Source organism: Emys orbicularis, chromosome 5 (assembly GCF_028017835.1).
Source record: "Emys orbicularis isolate rEmyOrb1 chromosome 5, rEmyOrb1.hap1, whole genome shotgun sequence".
Lineage (NCBI taxonomy): Eukaryota > Metazoa > Chordata > Testudines > Emydidae > Emys > Emys orbicularis.
The window spans coordinates 14,491,775-14,517,036 of record NC_088687.1 but is presented as its reverse complement, the minus strand read 5'-3'; the positions used below and the strand labels follow the sequence as shown (position 1 = coordinate 14,517,036).

General features: G+C 43.5%; 3 protein-coding genes across 3 annotated transcripts in view; all 3 read right to left on the bottom strand.

Moving 5' to 3' along the window:
• SDAD1 (SDA1 domain containing 1) overlaps positions 1–12,462 on the bottom strand; it is a 33,689-nt gene extending 21,227 nt beyond the window's left edge. The window contains exons 1-8 of the mRNA XM_065404848.1: positions 12,373–12,462; positions 9,644–9,748; positions 8,914–9,012; positions 8,243–8,353; positions 4,971–5,042; positions 4,768–4,868; positions 1,327–1,384; positions 216–290 (exon numbers count right to left, since the gene is read on the bottom strand). Of these exons, the coding sequence (XP_065260920.1) occupies positions 216–290; positions 1,327–1,384; positions 4,768–4,868; positions 4,971–5,042; positions 8,243–8,353; positions 8,914–9,012; positions 9,644–9,748; positions 12,373–12,462 (711 nt within the window). The remainder of the gene's footprint in view (positions 1–215; positions 291–1,326; positions 1,385–4,767; positions 4,869–4,970; positions 5,043–8,242; positions 8,354–8,913; positions 9,013–9,643; positions 9,749–12,372) is intronic.
• A 1,461-nt stretch (positions 12,463–13,923) lies between these two features.
• Positions 13,924–16,418, bottom strand: LOC135879778 (C-X-C motif chemokine 10-like). The gene is made up of 4 exons (XM_065405841.1): positions 16,358–16,418; positions 15,390–15,516; positions 14,688–14,777; positions 13,924–13,948 (listed from the first exon to the last, which is right to left on the bottom strand). The coding sequence occupies exons 1-4, from the start codon at positions 16,416–16,418 to the stop codon at positions 13,924–13,926; spliced, it is 303 nt and encodes a 100-aa protein (XP_065261913.1).
• Positions 16,419–21,959: 5,541 nt separating this feature from the next.
• Positions 21,960–24,687, bottom strand: LOC135879775 (C-X-C motif chemokine 10-like). Its single transcript, XM_065405838.1, has 4 exons — positions 24,627–24,687; positions 23,726–23,852; positions 22,870–22,959; positions 21,960–21,984 (listed from the first exon to the last, which is right to left on the bottom strand). Exons 1-4 carry the CDS (start codon positions 24,685–24,687, stop codon positions 21,960–21,962), a joined length of 303 nt encoding a protein of 100 aa, XP_065261910.1.
• Between the last annotated feature and the right edge of the window lie 575 nt (positions 24,688–25,262).

The following is a 25,262-nucleotide window of genomic DNA, read 5'->3' as shown; positions in this document are numbered from 1 at the left end:
CCTTTTATTCCTTCTGGCTGGCATGGAAGAAAGCCCACAGGTGTGTGGGGGAGACATATAAACAAATGGGTGTAGGTGGCTGGCATCCTGGATGGAGAAGAGAAGACAATGCAAGAAGAGACTAGGGCAGATAAATAAAATACATAATACCTACTGCAGATAAATTTTGCAGAGTTTGAGAAAGTAACAGCTGGAGAATTAGCCTCTGGACTAACCTCAGATTCTGAATCACTGTCTTTTTTCTCATCTTCATCTTTCCCAAGGAAGAATTTCAAACCAGCAACTAGTATCTGAAAAACATGGGCATTTGGGGGGAAGGGGGGAAGGAAGGGAAGAATTAGTTTACAAGAGGCAAAGGTCCCCATGTTAGGTCACCAGTTGCTTATAACAGGAGATATGAAATGGCGTAAAACAAACAGGCTGACTGAAAACACTAGACGTGCAAAAAAACACTCTCAGTCTTTGTTGCCAGTCTTGCAACAGTGAAGCAACTGCTCAAAGGGTAGCAGGACTTTCACAGTGGCCCACGTGAACATGTACTATTGCACAAGGGCTGCTTTACGAGCACAGGTATATCAGCAAAGCACCCCAGCGTGGATGGATCTTATTACTGGCCACACTGCTCAGCAGTAGTTTATTCCACCAGCCCTAAATAAGACAAGCTGTGCCAGCACAACGGCACCAAAGCCAGGGGCTGTGGCCAGCAGAGTTATGTCAGCCAAGGACGTGAAAAGGTGTGATCATCGACTGACACAACTGTAGTGTAGACACAACCTATTGTGCAAAGGCTGGTTTCCTGAGTTGCTAGTATAATTTTGGTTTTATTGCTCTGAGCAATAAGGCCATTCATGGTAACTTTGGCAGCAGCTTGAGATCCTATGCTCGGTTTCACAAGCCTATGGTGGTTTTAAGAAAGAGAGTACGGGCCTTTATCATATAACGAACCAACCCATGGCATCCTAGGCATTTCTAAAACCACCACCATTGCAGCATCCAGATACAGGGCTGTTTCTGGGAACGGGCAGCTGGGATACCAGTTATTTTCACTGTTGGAGCTGAGAAAGCGCAACAGTGCCGATCAACATGAGACAATGCTCCTGAAAGTCACTTTTGGCTAGCACTGCCCAGCATGAGGGGGTATGGAATGTCACACCAGCCAGCAATAGCTGGGCTACTAACTTGCATTTCCAAGGTGTTCATAACTCTGAGGTTCTACTGTATAGAAAGGAAGTTGCACACACACAAACACACACATATATATATATATACACATCAAAAACAGCGGAAGCAAAATATACTGGCATTTCAGATAGGTTTCCACCTCACCTTTGTGACTTTGGAAAAGCAGGCTGTTGTGATAACATTTACTGTTTTGGCATCATTCCTGGAATAAGCAAAACATGAATATACCTTCACCAAGAAGTTTGATGATTTTGCAGAACAAGACATCATGGTAGATTTAATGCAAAGTAGATTCACTGGAAACAAATCCCACAATACTAGCTGCTTTCATCATACCATCAGTGATTTCAAACGCAAACCAAGAGATGATGTTTCTCCATGCCATTTGTTGTCAGTTTTCCTACACAAAAATCATCAGGTCTAGATAGATAAAGCATATATGCTTCTGGGTAAGTTCACACTTGAGAAGAACACAATTTCATTTTGACAACAAAGATGAACCAATAAAAGCAACGGCAGGCCCCACAGTAAAAGATACTTCAAGTGATAAGAAATTGCCTGTTAAAATAAATGCAGAGAGATTTGGCTTTCGTTACAAAAGCTACAGGAAAGGTTTGAAACAATCTGTAAGAGAGGTTTATAAATATTGTAGGTCCTGCACTGAATTTGAGCTGAGTCTCGAATACCTATAAAGCAACTTAGCAATACTGCAAAAGCCCTGTCCTTAAAAGGGGAAGGTATGATCTAGGTAATCTCATCATACCATTCCCTCCAATGGCACATGGCCCATCTGCAACTGCTGGTAGGAAATATCCCCAATAGCTGGAGATGGGGCACTACATGGCCCTCTCTGAGTTACTACATAGAATTCTTTCCCAGGTATCTGGCTGGTGGGTCTTGCCCACATGCTCAGGGTCTAACTGATCACCATGTGGGGCATCAGGAAGGAATTTTCTCCCAGGTCAGATTGGCAAAGACCCTGGATGTTTTTCCCCTTCCTCTGAAGCATGGGGCACTGGTCACTTGCTGGGTTGAACTGGAGTAAATGGTGGATTCTCTATAACTTGAAGTCTTAAATCATGATTTGAAGACTTCGGTAATTCAGCCAGAGGTCACGGGCCTATTACAGGAGTGGATGGGTGAGGTTCTGTGGCCCATGTCAGACTAGATGATCACGATGGTCCATTCTGGCCTTAAAGCCGATGCATCTATAAGTAAGATGGTCATCTATATATTCCAAGTGTTCACTCTATTGCAATATTTCTTTCCCCTCCATTGTACCAGAGGCATTATTACACTGCTGTTCTAGAGCTGGCAGACCCATTGCGGCAGTGCATGACTTATCTGCCTGCCCGTCCAACGGATTCATGGCATATCCAAGATCAACACGTGAACAAAGCTCCTGAAGTCCAAACATGCTCTGCCAACTCGCCTAATGCCCCAGCTATTATCTCTCCTTTCTATAGGGGCCAGTCCTGCTGCACAGTCGGGCTGAACTCCTGCTGAAGTCCCTAGGAACGCTGCCTGGGATACAGAACGAAGGGCTGTGCAAACCCCCCTGCAGAATATTGGGGAGATCCCAAAGAGGCAGAAAATGCTTAAAAGGAGCAGTATTTTTTATCTGTACCGTTCATTTCCATGGCAGGACCAAGAGGTTAAAAGGGGGGTACAAGTTAGGTGACAACTCCCCCCCCCCCCCACAACGACACACACTTGGGATAATTAGAACCTAAAACAATAGGCAAATGAAGATCCACCCTTGCTATTCCTCACGGTGAAACATCTGCCGAGAGCAGCAGCACCAGAACTAAGGCAGCAGTGGAATCAATAAACATCTGTGCATCTCCATTAATACTCAAAGTTCTGTTCTTCTTCTAATACATTGCCATCTTGGAGCTTACCCAGCTCCCTGCTTATTCAAAACAACGTTTGCTTTTACTTCAGAAAACCAACTCACTCCTAAAAACATGAATTCACCAAGCAAGTAGCATCAATGTACAGGGTTCTTGTCTAATACTAGCCATGCAAATCCTATTTCTTCTCTTGAAGTACACCTACACTTGCAGCAGCGTGTAGAAAACAGCCAGCGCCCACCCGGCTAGCACGGGTGTAAATAGCAGTGTCGCTGGGGAGGCACTGCTTAGGCAAGTAGAGTACAAAACACGCCAGAAACTTCAGGAAATACCCTACACATCTCTCAACACACCCAAGCGGTGCCTCCCAGGTCTACACTGATATTTTTAGCAGTGTAGTGTCCCGCTATCTCCTCACTGCCAGCGCCTTTCCCCACTGCATGGACCTACATGCACTATACACACTGCCGCAAGTGTACACAAGGGCTTGGACATCAGCCACAGCTGGACTTCACGACTTACTATACAGCAGAACGACATTCAAGATTTAATGCATCAATAGAGAGGCTCAAGAAAGCATGTATATGTACAAGTATACTTGTTTATTGTTCTTCAAAGGAAAACGTCTAAGATTCTTCCTGCGCACCTTCTCCTGCAAAGTCTGTCATTTCTGCCCTTCTAGATTGTGTTCTACAAAACACAGTACAACCACACTACAAATAGATTGCCCCAGGGTGCACCGATTTAAAATCAAAGCAATTTTAATCACAGATTTTAATCACGACTGAGATCAGCAAGCAGAAAACCTCGATTTAAATCATCAATTTTAAACCTGTTTTGCATTTGTACTTTTTAGTTATTTTCCGAAAGAAAGATGGATTCTTATTGGTTGGGAACCATTAAAACATGTTGATTTGCAACAAAAATATAGCCTTTACACCACACTTGATGCTTCTTTTCTCTAACCAGGAAGCTGCACTACACCTCTATACACATTTATTTAAGCAATTATATGCACAAAAATAGTATTTTAAAATGTTTTTCATTCGTTAAAGCTATCTTGAACATGTTAGATACAAAAGGGAAAAAGTTTATCAGAAAGTTTATCAAAACATGTTTTGCATTTAAAACTAACTGACTTATTAAACTAAAAAAGTATTATCTGTACTTAGTGAACTGAATTGATTGCCACCATGTCTTTCAAGATTTTAGAACTAGTAGATCTCATCTTCTCCCACTTCATTTTTATTCATAGATTGGAAGAGGAAAACAAGCTTTTCTGCTTTTTCAACTCCCAATTTGTTTCTTAACTTTGAATAAAGTAGTCATTGACCTGAACTAGCTGAATACAATGAAAAGAAGAAAACAGTCTCTGAGTACCTGCAATAGAGGCTACTGCTGTCAAAAGCTGGGTTAAGCTCTTCAACAAACTCTGGTTCCAGGTGCTTAGCCAGTGACTTCCACCAGTGCAGTGGTCTGACTTTCTTTAAAATTAGGCAGCAAAGATGTACTTCTTAATATTATTTTTGTGTGTTTAATTTAAAATGATTGTAATAGATTACAGTACATTTAGGCCTTAACAAAGGTTGTCAAATTCCAATACGTTTATTTTTAAAAATAAACCTTCATTTAATTTAAATAAAAAAGTCTATATTTTTTTAAATCATCGATTTTTATCCATCCTGGGTTGCCCCAGAATAATCAAGAACCAATTCCGTGCAATCAAACTCACCAAATATTCCTTCTATATAGTTCAATCATCACATCCAGAGATATCTTGGCTGCAGTAGGATTGCTGTCTCTTAACATAGTATACATGAAGTTTTGCAGTGTCTTAAGAAGAAGAAGAAATTGGGAAAATGATGAGCGAGTCTGAAAAAGTTTTCATAATAAAAAGCATTCATTCAAAGTAAACCTGGAAGCCAGCATACTTACTGTATTCACTTTATTGTTCTTGTGTTTAGCATTTATATTCTTGATGTCTGTCACAATGTGAGTATATAAAGTCTGTAAACAAACAGTGACATGTACAGTAAAGAGAAGTATTTACACTATGCAGCCGACAAAGTTCATTTCCTAAAGCCCATTCGTACTATCATGCAAGGAGAGCGCCAGTCACTATGGCAAAGACGTTTTTTCCAAAGCCACAGTTGGGAGAGGGAAAAAAAAGTAATTGGCCCCAATCCTGTGTGACTTTAAAGAACAATAGCTATGCTGCACTAATCCCCCGTGGGGACACTCCTATTCTGCACTGAGTGACTTTTTTCACTTTAGCTTAATCCACTTCCAAAGTGAAATAACCGTTTGATGAACAGTGAGCGGGTGGCAAGTTGGGTTATAAATTTACAGTGCACCAGCCTGCCACACACTATCATTGCAGACCCTGCTACCACACCCTACAAGTTCGAGAGTGCACTTTTATCTAGTCCTGTTTCAAAGCAGAGCAGGTCAATGTGCACTAGGGAACTTTTCGTGTGTGGGAGCAGGGGCCACACAGACAGCACACTAATGCAATGTAGATTTACACCCTCGCTTGCTGCATACTATTCGTCTTGACAAACCCTAAGTTAAACCACAAAAGGAGAAGAAGAGCGTTCACATGGGGAGTTAATGTGGAATAACTATTCTGCATGAAGCAACAGAGAGTCCTGTGGCACCTTTAAGACTAACAGATGTATTGGAGCATAAGCTTTCGTCAGACGAAGTGGGTATTCACCCACGAAAGCTTATGCTCCAATACATCTGTTAGTCTTAAAGGTGCCACAGGACTCTCTGTTGCTTTTTACAGATCCAGACTAACATGGCTACCCCTCTGATACTATTCTGCACAATTTCCTTAGGTAGACAAGACCATAGTCTTTGCAGAATGGGGATCATAGAGAACTGAACAACATCAAATATAGCTGTAATAAAAACAATTCTTGTATTGCTGAAATTTCTTTTACAAATTCAGCTAAGTTTTGACTGACTGTTGTCATAAGTTTGATTCTAGTCAATTCCATTTTCAGTTAGTGATAAATCTTTCTGCAACAAAGAAGGCATTTAAATATGTTTATGGCCAACAGCGCTTTTCATTTACAAGTTTCCCTAAAGAACTCAGGAGTTCCTGTTTGGGTACTGTACCTACAACAGAAAAGTCCTCAGTGAATAGGAGTGTCTATCCCATAACTTTAGGAATAAACTCCTGAATTCTATTCCAGAAATTAGTATCATGCAGGGATGTAGAACACATTCTAACTTATGCCTAGACAATTATCCATAGTGTCTCCAAGAGAGATCAGATATGCTGATTTTTAAATCAATGTAATTATGTTTATTCCTAGTACACCTATGACACGCTTTAGCCCACGTTCACCACTTTTATATGGTTATGCTATATTTTGTACAAAGTACGCCTTGTGAGCTCTCATTTGAAAACTCAATCTGCTGAATATTATGATCCTGGTGAAATGTGTGCAACAACACTGCATGTAAAATGATGATTGTTACTGAAACATGTTGTAGTTCTGGGTAACATCCACAAACCAATTTCTCAGAGACAAAGACACCCTAGCATGCCAGCAAAGTGCTAATGAGTCATTACCAGCTTAATCGGACATTCTCCAGAAGGGGGGTGGGGAGGGAGATGGGGAGTTGCAAACAAGAAATTTACAATTCACCCGAAGGACAGTTTGGCACTCACATATACAATGGAACTGCCTGTCCCTATGATCCAGCAAGGATTTTTCCAGCACAAAGGGCTAGAGTGTAAGAAGGGGGGTGGGAAGAGGGGAAATGTCCCTAGCCACCTCTCTGCTCACGAGAGCAACGACTCTCAGAGAACTGAACAAAGTGTGGGGAGAAGAGGGACCTGGAAATGTATTGCAGCTCACGGTGAGACAAACCTTTTGCTTTGAAGCCTATTAGCCTTGGTAAAATTTAGGAATTAGCTTGCATGTTTATCCGTTTATTTCTTTTGTAACCAATTCAGACTTCTATAGCTTATCACTTGTAATCACTTTCTCTAGTTAATAAATTTGTTTTATTGTTTTATCTAAACCAGTGTGTTTTGGTAGAAGTGCTTGGGAATCTCTACTTAGGTCAACAAGCCTGGTGCGTACTCATTACCCCTTGTTGGAATGACGAACTGTCTATGAACGTGTACTGTCCCGTGGGCTACTGAGCAGTATAAGGTCTTGGCTACACTCGGGACTTCCCAGCGCTGCCGCGGCAGCACTGTGAAGCGCGAGTGTAGTCGCACCGCCAGCACTGCGAGAGCTCTCTCGCAGCGCTGTATGTACTCCACCTCTCCGAGGGGAATAGCTTGCAGGGCTGCGAGGAAGTGTGCAGCGCTGCAGGCGCTGATTACACTGGCACTTTACAGCGCTGTACTGGCTGCGCTCGGGGGGAGGGGGGGGGCGTTTTCACACCCCTGAGCGCAGCAAGTTGCAGCGCTGTACAGCGTCAGTGTAGCCAAGGCCTAAGACGCACACTTCTGGGGAGCAAGGCTGGAGCTGCGGGCTACGTGGGTGCCTCTCTGTATGTAATTCATGGATGGCTGGGCATAGCAGTCATGTATTCCGCTGGGAGTGACTTTGCGTGCTGGTGGCTGAGAGTGATGAGCCTGGAGGGGCTGTCGTTCACCAGCAAAGCCGGGTAAAAGGCATCCCAGGCTGGAGAGCTAAGAGGACACAGCAGTCCAGCGGTTCAGATCGCACCCTGGGGAATGTCACAACACCATCATCGGAACGATATTTCCACTAAATCTTAAATGAGTGGCACATGAGCCCACACAAGGAGTTACAGCTGCTCAGGCCCCAGGAAGTCAATGACACCAGCAAATACTCAGAACTTCTAGGAACCAAGCCCATAACTCTCAATGAACTGCCAACCCCCCAGCCCTTTTGGGGGCCGGGTGACACACTATTTTATCTCACATTTCAGGTTTCTAAAGCTGGCCCTTTCATACTCATTGTATTTATCCCTGAGTGTCCATCTCCAGAATATTTGGTCACAGTCACATCAAGCTGCTAAAAGCCCAAATACACTAAAATCTTCACTAGTGGAACCAACAGAACTACAATCAGGTTATATATTCAGCTACTGGGAAGAGCAAACAGGCTGTCTGGTGCTGCTGAATTACTTGTGCTTCCTTCTCATAAGAGAGGGAAAAACATCGACAAGAGGCTCACCAAGGACATAAAACCAATTCTTATTTTGCAGCTTACTTTTCGCAGAAGTTTATCATGGCAGCGCAGGAGTTCAAAGAAGAGTTCCAGCAAACTTGTAGGGTTTATTAGATTCTTGTTTCTTAATAAGATCAGAGCTTTGCAAAATGTCTGCAACAAAGAAGCAGTGACCAGAATCACAATTTGAAAATGACTGAGACAAGAGCATTTATTATTCATCTACAAAAAAAAATAAAAATAAAAATAAAAAAGTCAGGCCCAAATCCTGCTCAGACTTTTACACATGCTTAATTTTACACACAACAAGTAGTTCCAGAGAAGTCAACATGACTGTTGACAGTACATTAAGCATGTGTATTAGTCTTTGAAGGATCTGGGAAAAGATGTGCTACTGGAGCCCAGAGTTGCTAACTGTGTGATGGTCCTCAAAACCAGAGTACCACTTCTCTACCAACAGGACCACTCTGGCCTTGATTTTTGGATACCCAATTTGAGGCATCTTGAAGGAGTCCGATTTTCAGAAAGCTGGGCACTGAAAAACTGAGGCACACAAAATTAATAAAAAGCAACAGAGGGTCCTGTGGCACCTTTAAGACTAACAGAAGTATTGGGAGAAATTAACCCCTGCTTATACTGTAAAATAAAATTCTGTACAGAATCCTCTTAAAGACCTTATCAATAAACATCAGTGCTTTAAATGTCAGACTTACCATTCGAAGATCTGCATCCAAAATGGTGTGGTTGTAAGAAAGCAGTTCTTTCAGCTGTTGTGGAAAATCAACAAGATGTTCTGGATAGCAGTGCCCAACCTGTTTAAAAAAATAATCTTTATTGAAGTCCCTATAATAAACTCTAACAGTGTAACAATGGTATATTTCCCTGAGAGTATCTGATACTATAAAAAAAAATACCCCTAAAAAAAATATACATTAAATGACGACTAACTTTTTCAAATTTTGTTGATGTGCAATATATCTTTGAATGCTGAAGTTTCTATCATTAACTACCTACATAAAAGCTCACTTCTTTATTAAAGGATTAAGAGTGCTGTAAAATCTGTATGTTCGATGCATTTAAAGGTGATCTGCAACACCCATTACAAAAATAAGATAATTATGAGTAACAAGTTCCATTTGGCATCACTATGATGTTCCAGAATCATTCTGAAACAACACACCTATTAAAAATTTTGCTGAAGCAATGCAGTCTGTCAAATGGGACTCAACTGGGTTATTGTTTGTTTTTTAAACAAACAGTTCAGTTTTTAAAATATGTTTTACTTTTACCATTTTATACTGTAATCCACAGAAAGCAACACCTGCTCCTAGCTATATGGGCCAGCTGTATATAGCTTACAATTATTTCATTGGGGGGAAAGGTTTTGCAGGCCATCTTTAATAGTTCTATGTGTTTGTTTTTCCTAGAATTACAGAATTTTACCTGTGCCAAGAAGATCACCAATTCAGCCAGCTCCTTACTGGGCTTATCGGGCTGGAGTTTGAAAATCTCCACATTGGATTGGTAGTGACGATACTGCTGGAGAAACTGAAACACAAATATGGCATTTCAATCTTAGTTGTCATTACTGGATAAGATAGCTTCTCAATATCAAGAGATCCAAGGCCCCCATTCTGCTCCACCTGAAAACTGCAGCAAAACTCTCAGTGACTTCAGTGGTACAGGATCAGGCCCTTAGAAACCCATTCATGTCAGACAATCCCCCTCGAAACGGCACTCTTTTTAGCGTATGCTCAACCTGCCTCAGGCGGCTCGTGACCAGGATTAATCATCGACAACGGTCTGCTGGTTGGATCATTAGCTTCCCCAGCTTGGGCAGGGTACTGAAGGGGAGTGCGACATGAACGCTGCTCCATGCCCCCTGAAATGGCACCGAGTCCCTTTAAATATATAATTACATTTTCCCTGTGACATTCAAGCCAAGCAGCTTTTGATGATACATCTCAAGTGTCTCAGTGATGTGACTAACAGTTAATCCACTTGAGATGGGAGTACGTCTCTTATTAGGGTGAGATATTAATATTTACAGTGGAGCACAGAGGCACCAATCAAAGTTAGGTTACCGTTGTGCTAGAAACTGCATGGACCCCCGGGCCCTGACCTTGCAAAGATTTTATGCACTGTGAGCAGTCAAGCACATGCTTAAGTCTTTGCAGGACTGGGGAGCAGCCGAGCACAGTCCCCGTCCAGAAAAGTATGCATCAGAAGCCGGTAAAGCACAAATAGCTGCGGTGCAGGTATAATGCATGCACATTGCCTACAGGCAGGAGGGAGACCGGTGTTGCATAATGCCACTTTAAACAATCATCGCTGTGTGGAGAATTCCTGAGGTTTAAAATTCTAGTTTCAACTTAACCTCTAACCACAGGGGAGATGGGACAGCGAGGAAGGTATCCAGACCTATTGACCATATGTACATTGGGAGAATGGCTGTGTTTAACATCAAGGATCAAACAGAACAGTTCCCTCAACCCAAAGCTAATGGTCAACATGACTGTTCCACTGGCATAGACACTATCTTGGACCATGCATATGCCAGCGGGCTAACCGTCTTTAACACCCATCTGTGTGAAATGAACGAGAGAATAGAAATATATTTACAGTTTCTCTTCTTTGTGCATCTGACAACACTTAGAGCTTATCTATCACTTAAATCGATGTAACTTATGTCACTCAGGGGTGTGAAAAAGCCACACCCCGAGCAACACAAATGACATCGACTTAAGTGCTGTCCACACCAGCGCTAAGTTGGCACGAGACACTCTCCTGACGACAACACAGCTTTCGTCTCTTGTGGAGGTGGAGTAATTATGCTGATGGGAGGGCGCTCTCCTATCGGCGTAGAGCATCTTCACCCAACGCGCCGATGTAGCAGGATAGTGTAGATTCACCCTAAGCGTCTTGTCAGTTTTGATGTCTCCCCTATCGTCGGTCAGTTTCAGATGTCTGGGTGGGACTTTCAGTAGCAAGAGGGGAGTTTTTATTTTAAAAAGAAATAGGCAATTGTAGGACTACAAGAACTGGTAAGGGGATTCAGGACTGGCATAAAGTTACTTCTAGCTTTTTTAAGAAGCTAAAATGATGGCAAGCTGGCAGTTTAAGGGCTCGCCAATGCTTGTACCACAACTCTGAATAAGGTGCAATAGCTGTTCCTTAATACTTCCATGAGTACACAAGCCCTAAGGCAACTTTTAAAGTCTCTCTTAGGCACTGATCTACACACAAAAGTTGTACCACATTAACTATACCAGTACAGACTTCGCAGTATGGATGCAGTTATACTAGTACAGCAGTGCTTCATAATAGCATAGCTAGTCCCCTACAGGAAGACAAATAAACCACACCAGCATAAGGCACCTTTATACCAGTATAATTCTATCAGTAAAAGTATCACCCCTAACTAAAATAGTTAAATTGCTGGCAAAAAAAGGTGTCTAGCCAGAGCTAAGGCCCTGGGTTCAGCTTGATGCTTTAGCACATGCCTGATCTGAAGCATGTAAAGTCACATTGAGTTCAAGGGGTCCAGCCCCATGTGAGAAAAATAATGAGGAGGCGTGTTGCCTTATATACCACCATCTCTGGTGAAGACAGCTATATCTTAACAGGGGAAAAGGTGCGTTTTTACATCAAAACAGCTAACTCCAGGCAGCGCAGACAAGGCACCTCCATGTAGCCAGCCGAGCTGAGAAGCTCAGTGCCTCGTCACCACTAGGATTTCACTCCCATCATCGTCCAACTAGTTATCGCCAGGTACACACGCCCTTTGCGAGCAAGGACATACAGCCCTTTGAGGGCAGGGGGATTGCGCTGTGGAGGTGACACTGAATGGGGGTGACTCTGGTTACCTTCCCCGGACCTGAAGAGGAGCTCTGTGAAGCTCGCCAGCCGGCACCTTCCACCAGCAGAAGCTGGTCCATTAAGAGATATTAACTCCCCCGCCTTGTCCCTCTCTGGCACCCGCAGGGCACAACACGCGGTGTCACTGCCCTCCGGGCCTCCCAAGGGAAAGAGGGTTTTTTAAGAAGGCACAGAGACCTCTCCATGCTGCGGACTCTGCCTTGCGCACTGAGGATGGGGCCTGGGGCCCAGGGGCATCCTAGGGGCTGTGCAGCGGCTGACTCCCCCCGGCGGCGGGGGTCCCGCTCTCTCACCTCCTCGGTATAAGCCGGCGGGTCCCGCTTGATCAGGTTCTGCAGCTGGGGCAGGTTACTGGGCAGCTTGTTGTTGTTGCGGCCAGACATGGCTGCTGGAGCTGGGGCGCTACCGACTACGAGTCGCTCTGCCCCTCCCAGAACAACCACGTGGGCGACCACTGGGCGCCGCCATCTTCGCTTCCAGCGCTAGGGGAGCCGCAGAGGGGCAAACTTGTTACAAAAGCGACCGCACGTGCGTTGTTCGGAGTCTGGCTTACTGGGAGCTGCCTGCGCCCCCTACAGGCAGAGAGCGCAGGGGCCCAGGAGGGTGATGGGTCAGCACTAGAGATGGGGCTGCAAGGCCAGCACTAGAGATGGGGCTCCTTGGGCCAGGCACAGTGATAGGGGCCGAATGCTTCATTAAAGTGTCCCCGCTTAATAGGAATTTGTTGTATTAAAGGGAAAGAGCTGTCCCTGGCCAGCGGAGGGGGGATTCCAGCTGGGACCGGCAGGCCCAGTTCCCCTAAGGTGTTGGACACCTAGTTCCCGCTGAAATCAGTAGGAATTAGGTACCTAAATACTCTGGAGGATCTGGGCCCCTGTGCTGCTCTTCTGGGACCAGCTCCTTTCTGTCACAGACCAGGGACGCACGTCTCAGCCCCTTCGTGCTGCCACACCAAGGCAAAGAGCCGCAGTGTAAACGGGAATCAGGCCCAGAGCCTCTTCAGGGAGGTGCCTTCCAGTGTGGCACTGGCTTTCCCGCCCCGCTTTGCCAAAGACCAGATGTGTCGACTTGACCTTCAGGTGAAGCTGCAATGCTTATCTATTCTTCCAGCGTTTTCTTTGGGGTGTCAGGGAAAGGTAAGTAGATGAGTGGGGATGGGGTGCAGTTCTGGTGTTAGAGGTGTAGGAAGAGGACTTGAGAAAGCGCAGTTGGTTGGATATTGGTTTACAAACATTGAGCTTTCTTTACGTGTATTTTTATCAAATTAATATGGTAGGATATTAGCATTAATTCTCTGATGGAGTTAGTCAACTGTAAATATATCTAGCACTATGAATGAAATTTCAGCTGATGAATGATTACATAGTACAAACTCCAAAGCAACTGTTACAGTTTTCAGTGTCTTTTATTCACTTTAATTGGTTTATCTTTAAAAGAAGAAGTCTAACACAAGGAATGTTGTGAATATTATATTAGTCATTTGTTATATTTCATATGCATTTAATCTATAAATGTTTATACATCAGTTAAACCCAGAGTGTGGTTAGCTTTAGATTATAAGCCTTCTTCAATTTTATTTATAAAGCCTACAGACAAATGTTTCACGTACCCTAGAACAACAATCATATGTGATATTCTATAAATTAACATTAATTACATTAATTTCAAACCTGATAGAAAAAATAACTTGGAATTCTTAGTATGTGTTACCTGAGAATATTTTTATCTCCGAGTTATGATTATAATAATATAATAACCCATCCATGTGGCTCAAAGAGGGAGCCTATAGCACTGAAATCCTAAAATCTCATTACTCTGTTGAAGTGATCTTTACCTCTTCTCCTTTACCGGTGAGTGCTTTGTGAAGACCTGTCAAAATAAAACAGTGGGAACTTTATCCTTTCATTAGAATTTTTCTTTCAGGATTTTACATACAGAAGGGCTTGATTTTCGTCTCACACTACTTTTACGCTGTGCCACTCCATTGGACTTACTCCTGATTTACACCAGTTTAAGTGACATCAGAACCAGGGCCATCGAGTACTTGGTAGAACAGCAGGTTAAATTTAAAGGACCAGATTCTACCACTGTTAAGCTGATTGGCACCTTACGCTGTGAATAGTCCCTTTGCTTTGAGGGTAAAAGTGGCACAATCTGGTCCTAAAGGATTATGTGATTTCTCAATAGACATCATGAATGGCCATTCTTCCCAGCTCTTGAAGCCCACACATGAGTGAAGAGCCCCAAAATTCAGCACAAGTGAGTGTAGTACTGAGTCTGAGACACACAGGCTGTTTAAACAAACTTGTTTTTCCCTTTGAAACAATGCAATGCATTTGACGTGCTCTTCTGCATGAAGCAGGGGCTATTGCTGCAATGGGGGGGTTCTGTATACCCCAGATACCTTATACTGTGTCCCAAGAAATCTGCCATTTTCTGGGGTTGCAATGCAGGTTTCTGAGGACGCTGTGAGCAGTGGGTCAGGCACAGACCGTGAGACTGCAGTGACCATCAATTGAGCACAAAGTTCAATCTCACTGATGTATAAGACTGAAGTGAGCTCTTAAGCCCATGAGAGTTTTTCCCTGCAGACGAGTGGGAAACCTACCTTTTCTTAATGAGGGCTATCATCATCTTCTGCACCCATTTGGAATTCGGGTTCAAGCATCTTTGCTCTCCTTTGGGCTTCATTGTCACACTGAAATGAACAAAGCAAAACAGAACAGAATACATTTCCATAATATGGAAAGGTCACCATTGTCTTTGTTATCTGGGATAAGGGTCTGAATAGCAGGAGTCCGGCTCTTGGTGAGCTGAGTGATACGCTACATTGTCCCAGGAGCTGGGAGCGAATATAAAATCAAAAGACCTCAAATCAGCTAAATCATTTGAATGATCTACGTGATATATTTCTATGCACCCAGCAAGTGGGATCTAGGTTCTCATCTAGCCTCAGGGCCTGATTCCCTACAACCTGTGTAGTCATTGGCCCCTGTGCCAAGGGAGTGCAAAATGCTCCTCTTCAGATCTGGGGTCGATGTCTAAACAAGGCACCAAGCCCTGAGAATCCAACCCTCCAGGCTTGTGCTCAGTTGGTGTATTTCCATGGAGGTCTATGAAGCTGTGTTGATCACACCAGCTGATGATCTGGGCCTTAGTCTCTAGCCTCATTGCACTTTGCTTTGCTTGTAATACGGAGATGGACATCAGAACCTGGGGTTACGTTAAAGGGGGGAATCCCCATATTTCCTGCCATTGCAACAATTGCCCCACGGAGTGGTGACAGCTGAATGGTTAAGTCATTACTCACATGATCTCAGCATGGTCACAGGAAGAGCTTTTGGGAATCACTTCTATTTTTCCTAAGGCTTTTGGCTGAATGAAATCAGAACCTTTGTCTATGCAGCTGCAACGTCCTTTTCCATAGGTCAACTGCCCTAAAAGAAATGGGCCCGAGAGAGAGATTAGAACGATATTAGATACCTGAGATGGCTTCAATCAAATATATTTAAGTTGGAAGAGGAGAGGTTGAAAACACTCCATTTCATCCTCAGGTCTACAGAGTAATTTGTCCTGCAATGTTACCATGTGCATGTTTACATTAGAACGATGTCACAAAACGTGCTACACTCTTTTGCCTTGATCTCGTTAGTTTGTTTACACTAGGCCCTTCTGAACCTCTTCTTTTGAGAGCTGGGAATTTCTTTTGTGTTATCAGTCTTGTTTTGAAGTCAGAGGGCCTGATTCTGCTCTCACACAAGTCAATGGAAAACAGGACTCGCCCCGATGTAAAAGTGATGGGACTGAATGAGCAGTTGGAACCAAAATCATTGTTGCTCACAAAGGCTCTGATCCAACACCCATTGAAATCAGTGGGAAAGTTCCCATTGACTTCACTGTGCTTTGGATCAGGCCCAAACTGTCTTCCTCTGGTGATTAAAACAAGACAGAATTTGATAGACTGAGGCTGATTTCACATCCTTACAAACTAGGGGACAGTCTGGGCAGAAATCCAAGCCTGCCGAAAACTGTCATATTCATTTCCCTGCTAAATACAAGCTGATCAGTCCGAGTCCTGTGTGGACAACACACACCTTCTAGACACAAGCAGAGCAGACAGATGTTTGCGAGCGGCAGTAGAACACAAACCCTGAACTCAGAGCTACTTTTGTTGGAAAAAAGAATTTCCAAGCATTTATTCTACACAGCTTTCCAGTGACTCACACCTCTGGCTTCCTCACTGTATTACCCGTCTTTTGTGATATTGCTGCCTCTTACCTTGAATTTCAGCTGCAATCAGGAGCAGTGAACAAAGGACGACAGCCCAGGTTCCCTTCATGGTGATGAGAGTGAAGGTTCTTCTATATTATTCTTGGATGTCTGGGAGAGGTTGAGGAGTGTCTAAGAGAAAGTGTTTCCCGGTGTACATTTATGTTCTAACCTTTTCCCTCCTTGATGCTGATTGGTCTTGATTATTGCCAAGACAGCTAAAATAACCAGAGATTATTCAATCTGTGCAGGAAAGTCCCAACAGGTGACAGAATTGTTTTGCTTTGCCAACTGTTCCCTTTTAATTGAAATTCCTGATTTCTTATAAGGAAACAAACTAGGTTTCACTTTCAGTGAGTCTTAGGAAGTGATCGATGCACGCCTCTGTGTATGCAGGGATGGGAGCTGCCTTTTTGCTCTCCTAGGCAAAAATAACACAGGGGTAATTCTTGAAGTGAAAGCCACAAATAAATATTGTGTCGGGGGAAGGGAGTCAAATTATCTCCGCTCCTGTCCCTCCATTAAGGGTGCCCTGTTTTTTTCATATCTCTTAGGAATCTTGCTGGGAAACATGAACCAAAGTTTTCACTACAAATTCTATGCAAGTGTGAAGGACATACTAATAGGAAAAAAGTGCAGTATTTCTGTTAATATTTAAAAGCTCCGAAACTGAGTCAACTCACATTTAGGATTAAGGGACTGGAGTTGAGATAATCTGACTCTGTTTTCTCTGTCCCACCCCTGAAATATTTTGGGGGGCTTTAACTTTAAGAAATCCCCATGGCTTAGTTTCTCTTGTGAGATTACCCAGACAGCTCCCTGCACACATCCAATGTGCGGACTGTTAATTTCCTAAGAGTCACGGGAAGTGAAAGCTACTTACTGTTCTGAAGAGAAAACAGGCATTTAAATGAAAAGGGAACAGCCGGCAAAGACAAACAAATTCCACTGGACTATTGGCTTTTGTGACTTCTCCACCTAGACTGTATACTCTCTACTTAGTTTAATTTACAAGGCAATATTTTCAATGGTACTGCACAAGGAGTCAGAGTGGTAGCCGTGTTAGTCTGTATCAGCAAAAACAACGAAGAGTTCTCGTGGCACCTTAGAGACTAACAAATTTATTTGGTCATACGCTTTTGTGGGCTAAATCCCACTTCATCAGATGCATGGAGTGGAAAATACAGTAGCAGGTATATATACGCAGTACATGAAAAGATGGGAGTTGCCTTACCAAGTGGGGGGGGGGGGGTCAGTGCTGACGAGACAATTCAATTAACAGTAGAATACCAAGGGAGGAAAAAATCACTTTTGTAGTGGTAATGAGAGTGGCCCACTTCTAACAGTTGACAAGAAGGTGTGAGTAACAGTAGGAGGAAATTAGTATGGGGAAATTAGTTTTTGTAATGACCCATCCAGGGCCTATTCAGGCCTAATTTGATGGTGTCCAATTTCAAATTAATTCCAGTTCTGCAGTTTCTCGTTAGAGTCTGTTTTTGAAGTTTTTTTGTTGAAGAATTGCCACTTTTAAATCTGTTATTGAGTGACCAGGGAGATGGAAGTGTTCTCCTACTGGTTTTTGAATGTTATCATTCCTGATGTCAGATTTGTGTCCATTTATTCTTTTGCATAGAGACTGTCCGGTTTGGCCAATGTACATGACAGAGGGGCATTGCTGGCACATGATGGCATATATCACATTGGTAGATGTGCAGGTGAACGAGCCCCTGATGCTGTGGCTGATGTGGTTAGGTCCTATGATGGTGTCCCTTGAATAGATATGCGGACAGAGTTGGCACTGGGGTTTGTTCCAGGGTTTGGTTCCTGGGTTAATGTTTTTGTTGTGTGGTGTGTAGTTGCTGGTGAGTATTTGCTTCAGGTTTGGGGGCTGTCTGTAAGCAAGGACTGGCCTGTCTCCCAAGATCTGTGAGAGTGAGGGATCGTCCTTCAGGATAGGTTGTAGATCCTTGATGATGCACTGGAGAGGTTTTAGTTGGGGGCTGTTGGTACATTTCAGCAGGATCAACTCTAAAGGCTGTTCTGGAAGCATTCTTCTATCAGCCTAGCTGCATCTACATGGAGGGTTACGTCAACATAGCCACATCACTCAGGTGTGTGAAAAATCCACATCCCTGAGCAATGTAGCCATGCCGACCTAAATTTTAACTGTAGACCAGGCCCTAGTCTGACTTGTATCACGCAGACCATAGAACTTCCTCAAAATAATTCCTTTTGGGCTAGAACAATGAGGAGTCCTTGTGGCACCTTAGAGACTAACAAATTTATTTGGGCATAAGCTTTCGTGGGCTAGAACCCACTTCATCAGATGCATGGAGTGGAAAATATAGGAGCAGGTATAAATACATGAAAGGATGGGAGTTGCCTTACCAAGTGTGAGGTCAGTCTAACGAGATAATTCACTTAACAGCAGGATACCAAGGGAGGAAATATAACTTTTGAAGTAGTAATGAGAGTGGCCCATTTCAGACAGTTGACAAGAAGGTGTGAGTAACGGTAGGGGGAAATTACTATTGGGGAAATTAGGTTTATGTTTTGTAATGACCCAACCACCCCCAGTCTTTATTCAGGCCTAATCTGATGGTGTCCAGTTTGCAAATTAATTCCAGTTCTGCAGTTTCACGTTAGAGTCTGTTTTTGAAGTTTTTTTGTTGAAGAATTGCCACTTTTAGGTGTGTTATTGAGTGACCAGAGAGATTGAAGTGTTCTCCTACTGGTTTTTGAATGTTATGATTCCTGATGTCAGATTTGTGTCCATTTATTCTTTTGTGTAGAGACTGTCCGGTTTGGCCAATGTACATGGCAGAGGGGCATTGCTGGCACATGATGGCATATATCACCTTGGTAGATGTGCAGGTGAACAAGTCCCTGATGGTGTGACTGATGTGGTTAGGTCCTATGATGGTGTCCCTTGAATAGATATGTGGACCTAATTGGCACCGGGGTTTGTTGCAGGGTTTGGTTCCTGGGTTGGTGTTTTTGTTGTGTGGTGTGTAGCTGCTGGTGAGTATTTGCTTCAGGTTTGGGGGCTGTCTGTAAGTGAGGATTGGCCTGTCTCCCAAGGTCTGTGAGAGTGAGGGATCGTCCTTCAGGATAGGTTGTAGATCCTTGATCATGCGCTGGAGAGGTTTTAGTTGGGGGCTGTTGGTACATTTCAGCAGGATCAACTCTAAAGGCTGTTTTGGAATATATGTGCACAAATAAAATGACCACCCTCTTTTCAAATGCTTTTGTTGCTCTGCGCATACTTCTAACACTTCCTGTGACAGGTGCCAGTGGAGAACGCAGCTTCTCCAAGCTGAAGTTAATAAAAACACATCTACGCTCCACAATGACACAAGAGAAGCTGGTCGGCCTTGCAGCCATCTCAATAGAGCATGAGCTGGCCCAGACTGTGGACCTTCAGGAACCAGTTCAAATCTTTGCAACCAAGAAGGCACGGAAAGCACCACTTTGATTATTCAAACAGATGAAAATGCCAGTGTTTACTATGCAGACAAGAAAAGTTACATTTGCTGTTCAGGCATTTGAAAGTTAAGTGTTACTTAAAATTTTTGAACAAGGCATTTTAAGTTGTTAGTTCTCCTTTATTGGGGTAGGTAACAAAGCAGTACCATGAGAGGAGTAGAACAGGAAGAAGGCAGAATTGGGACCTTTCAAAGTTTTGACCCAAGTGAGGGGCCATGGGGGCGTCATTTGAGCTCCCCGCCTCAGATGCCAAAATGTTGTGGGCCGGCCCTGAAGAGCTTACACACTTCAATGGGACTTTTGTCAGGAAAAATGCCCAGTTTTGGTGAGAAAACCTACCACCCCTACGAGAGACTTTTGTCTTTTCCCCTCCCTTTATTGTCGACAAAGAGCCAGTGGAGACACTGCTGATTCTTTTGTCCACAGAACTGGCTTCCACCAGTATCGCACATGCCTGCCCTGATTGCTCTGCTCAGTGTTTTGATCTCTGCTGCCCTGCAGGCATGCGCCCCTCCCCTTTCAAAGCTCCGGGAAGTATCTGTGTGCTGCTGAGGGTGCTGGGCAGCAAGGCCAGCACTAGAGATGGGGCTCCTTGGGCCAGGCACAGTGATAGGGGCCGAATGCTTCATTAAAGTGTCCCCGCTTAATAGGAATTTGTTGTATTAAAGGGAAAGAGCTGTCCCTGGCCAGCGGAGGGGGGATTCCAGCTGGGACCGGCAGGCCCAGTTCCCCTAAGGTGTTGGACACCTAGTTCCCGCTGAAATCAGTAGGAATAAGGTACCTACATACTCTGGAGGATCGGGGCCCCTGTGCTGCTCTTCTGGGACCAGCTCCTTTCTGTCACAGACCAGGGAGGCACGTCTCAGCCCCTTCGCGCTGCCACACCAAGGCAAAGAGCCGCAGTGTAAACGGGAATCAGGCCCAGAGCCTCTTCAGGGAGGTGCCCTCCAGTGTGGCACTGGCTTTCCCGCCCCGCTTTGCCAAAGACCAGATGTGTTGACTTGACCTTCAGGTGAAGCTGCAATGCTTATCTATTCTTCCAGCGTTTTCTTTGGGGTGACAGGGAAAGGTAAGTAGATGAGTGGGGATGGGGTGCAGTTCTGGTGTTAGAGGTGTAGGAGGAGGACTTGAGAAAGTGCAATTGGTTGGATATTGGTTCAGTGTAGTGTGAATGAATGTATGCAAGCATCAAGCTTTCTATACGTGTATTTTTATCAAATTCATATGGTAGGCTATTAGCATTAATTCTCTGATGGAGTTAGTCAACTGTAAATATATCTAGCAATATGAATGACATTTCAGCTGATGAATGATTACATAGTACAAACTCCAAGGCAGCTGTTACAGTTTTCAGTATCTTTTATTCACTTAATTGGTTTATCTTTAAAAGAAGAAGTCTAACACAAGGAATGTTTGTGAATATTATATTACAGTCATTTGTTATATTACATTTCCTAATGATCAGATGCATTTCATCTATGTAATAAATGTTTATACATCAATTAAACCCAGAGTGTGGTTAGTTTTAGATTACAATCCTTCTTCAATTTTATTTATAAAGCCTACAGACAAATGTTTCACATACCCTAGAACAACAATCATATGTGATATTATATAAATTAACATGGAACATGTATATCTAAGAATTACATTAATTTCTAACCTGCTAGAAAAAATAACTTGGAATTCTTAGTATGTGTTACCTGAGAATATTTTTATCTCCGAGTTATGATTATAATAATATAATAACCCATCCATGTAGCTCAAAGAAATATTTGCTAATTAGATAAACAGAAGCAATCTTACCACTTATAGCCACCAGGAGACCCCAAAGACAAACTGGGCCTTTATTGTCACTGGTTTGCCAGTAGGATTATGAGGTTACAGATGCCTCACTACATGTCCTGCCATGACAGGCTGAGGTTCCATCACAGTGTTGAGATGATGTCACAACCCAGATGTTACCTTAATGGATGCAACGACTTTGTGTTGGGAACAACTTGCCTCAGCTGCAGCATTTGTATTTTAAAAGCTGTAGAGCCAGGTGGAGAAAACAGACTCAAGTTCATTGCTCTCTGGAGAGGGAGCCTGAAGCGCTGTTGAAGTGACCTTTAGCTCTTCTCCTTTACTGGTGAGTGCTTTGTGAAGACCTGTCAAAATAAAACACAGTGGGAACTTTATCCTTTCATTAGAATGTTTCTTTCGGGATTACACGTACAGAAGGGCTTGATTTTCCTCTCATACTAGCTTTACGCTGTGCCACTCCATTGGACTTACTCCTGATTTACACCAGTTTAAGTCACATCAGAACCAGTAGAATTTAGTAGAACTTAGTAGAACAGTAGGTTAGTAGAACAGTAGGTTACTTAGTACTTAGTAGAGTACTTAGTAGAACAGTACTTAGTAGAGTACTTAGTAGAACAGTACTTAGTAGAGTACTTAGTAGAACAGTAGGTTAAATTCAAAGGACCAGATTCTGCCACTGTTAAGCTGATTGGCACCTTACTCTGTGAATAGTCCCTTTGCTTTCCATAGGATTACTTGTGGAGTAAGGTGTTACTCAGCGAGGGTAAATGTGGCACAATCTGGTCCTAAAGGATTATGTGATTTCTCAATAGGCATCATGGATGGCATTTCCCAGCTCTTGAAGCCCACCCATGGATAAAGAGCCCCAAAATTCAGCTCAAGTGAGTTTAGTACTGAGTCTGAGACACACAGGCTGTTTAAACCAACTTGTTTTTCTCTTTGAAACAATGCAGTTCATTTGACCTGCTCTTCTGCGTGAAGCAGGGGCTATTTCTGCAATGGGGGGGGGTTCTGTATACCCCAGATACCTTATACTGTGTCCCAAAAAAATGCCATTTTCTGGAGTTGCAATGCAGGTTTCTGAAGACGCTGTGAGCAGTGGGTCAGGCACACGCTGTGAGACTGCAGTGACCATCAATTAGGCCCGAAGTTGGATCTCATTTATGTATGAGACTGAAGTGAGCTCTTAAGCACGAGAGTTTTTCCCTGCAGACGGATGGGAAACCTACCTTTTCTTGATGAGGGCTGTCATCATCTTCTCCACCCGTTTGGAATTCGGGTTCAAGCATCTTTGCTCTCCAGTGGACTTCATTGTCGCACTGAAATGAACAAGGCAAAACAGATAGGGTGACCATATGTCCCGATTTTATAGGGACAGTCCTGATTTTTGCAGCTTTTTCTTGCATAGACACCTATTACCCTCCATCCCTGTCCCGATTTTTCACACTTGCTATCTGGTCACCCCAGAAACAGAATTAATTTCCATAGAATGGAAAGGTCACCATTGTCTTTGTTATCTGGGATCAGGGTCTGAATAGCAGGAGTCTGGCCCTCGGTAGCTGAGTAATACGCTACATTGTCCCATGAGCTGGGAGCGAATATAAAATCAAAAGACCTCAAATCAGCTAAAGCATTAGGAGGATCTACCTGATGTATTTCTATGCACCTAGGAAGTGGGATCTAGGTTCTCATCTAGCCTCAGGGCCTGATTCCCTACAACCTGTGTAGTCATTGGCCCCTGTGCAAGGGAGTGCAAAATGCTCCTGTTCAGATCTGGTAGCATTGTGCACCCACTGTGCACAGGTGTCAATGACTAAACAAGGCACCGAGCCCTGAGAATCCAACCCTCCAGACTAGTGCTCAGTTGGTGTATTTCCATGGAGGTCTATGAAGCTGTGTTGATCACACCAGCTGATGATCTGGGCCTTAGTCTCTAGCCTCATTGCACTTTGCTTTGCTTGTAATACAGGGATGGACATCAGAACCTGGGGTTACGTTAAAGGGGGGGAAATCCCCATATTTCCTGCCATTGTGACAAGCAGCCCCACTGAGTGGTGACAGCTGAATGGTTAAGTCATTACTCACATGATCTCAACATGGTCACAGGAAGAGCTCTTGGGAATCACTTCTATTTTTCCTAAGGCTTTTGGCTGAATGAAATCAGAACCTTTCTCTGTGCAGCTGCAACGTCCTTGTCCCGAGGTCAGCTGCCCTAAAAGAAATGGGCCCAGGAGAGAGAGAGATTAGAACGATATTAGATACCTGAGATGTCTTCAATAAAATATATTTAAGTTGGAAGAGGAGTGGTTGAAAACACTCCATTTCATCCTCAGGGCTGCAGAGTAATTTGTCCTGCAATGTTTCCATGTGCATATTTACGTTAGGACAATGTCACAAAAAACGCTACACTCTTTTGCCTTCATCTCATTAATTTTGAAGTCAGAGGGCCTGATTCTGCTCTCACACGAGTCAATGGAAAACAGGAGTCACCCCGGTGTAAAAGTGATGGGAGTGAATGAGCAGTTGGAACTAAAATCATTGTTGCTCACAAAGGCTCTGATCCAACACCCATTGAAATCAGTGGGAAAGTTCCCACTGACTTCACTGTGCTTTGGATCAGGCCCAAACTGTCTTCCTCTGGTGATTAAAACAAGACAGAATTTGATAGACTGAGGCTGATTTCACAACCTTACAAACTAGGGGACAGTCTGAGCAGAAATCCAAGCCTGCCGAAAACTGTCATATTCCTTTCCCTGCTAAATACAAGCTGATCAGTCCGAGTCCTGTGTGGACAACACACACCTTCTAGACACAAGCAGAGCGGACAGATGTTTGCAAGCGGCAGTAGAACACAAACCCTGAACTCAGATCACTTTTTTCCAACAAAAGTAATTTCCAAGCATTTATTCTACACAGCTTTCCAGTGACTCACACCTCTGGTTTCCTCACTGTATTACATGTCTTTTGTGATATTGCTGCCTCTTACCTTGAATTTCAGCTGCAATCAGGAGCAGTGAACAAAGGACGACAGCCCAGGTTCCCTTCATGGTGATGAGAGTGAAGGTTCTTCTGTATTATTCTTGGATGTCTGGGAGAGGTTGAGGAGTGTCTAAGAGAAGGTGTTTCCCAGTGTACATTTATACGCTAAGCTTTTTCCCTCCTTCATGCTGATTGGTCTTGATTATTGCCATCGCAGCTAAAATAACCAGAGATTATTCAAGCTGTGCAGGAAAGTCCCAAAAGGTGACAGAATTGTTTTGCTTTGCCAACTGTTCCCTTTTAATTGAAATTCCTGATTTCTCATAAGGACTCAAACTAGGTTTCACTTTCAGTGAGTTTTAGGAAGTGATCGACGTACGCCTCTATGTGTGCAGGGAGAGGAGCTGTCTTTTTGCTCTCCTAGGCAAAAATAACACAGGGGAAATTATTGAAGTGAAAGCCACAAATAAACATTGTGTGGGGTGAGGAGTTGGGAGAAGGGAGTCAAGTTATCTCAGCTCCTGTCCCCCCATTAAGGGTGCCCTGTTTTCTCATAACTCTTAGGAATCTTGCTCAGAAATATGGTCCGAAGTTTTCACTACAAATTCCATGCAAGTGTGAAGGACATACTAATAGGAAAAAA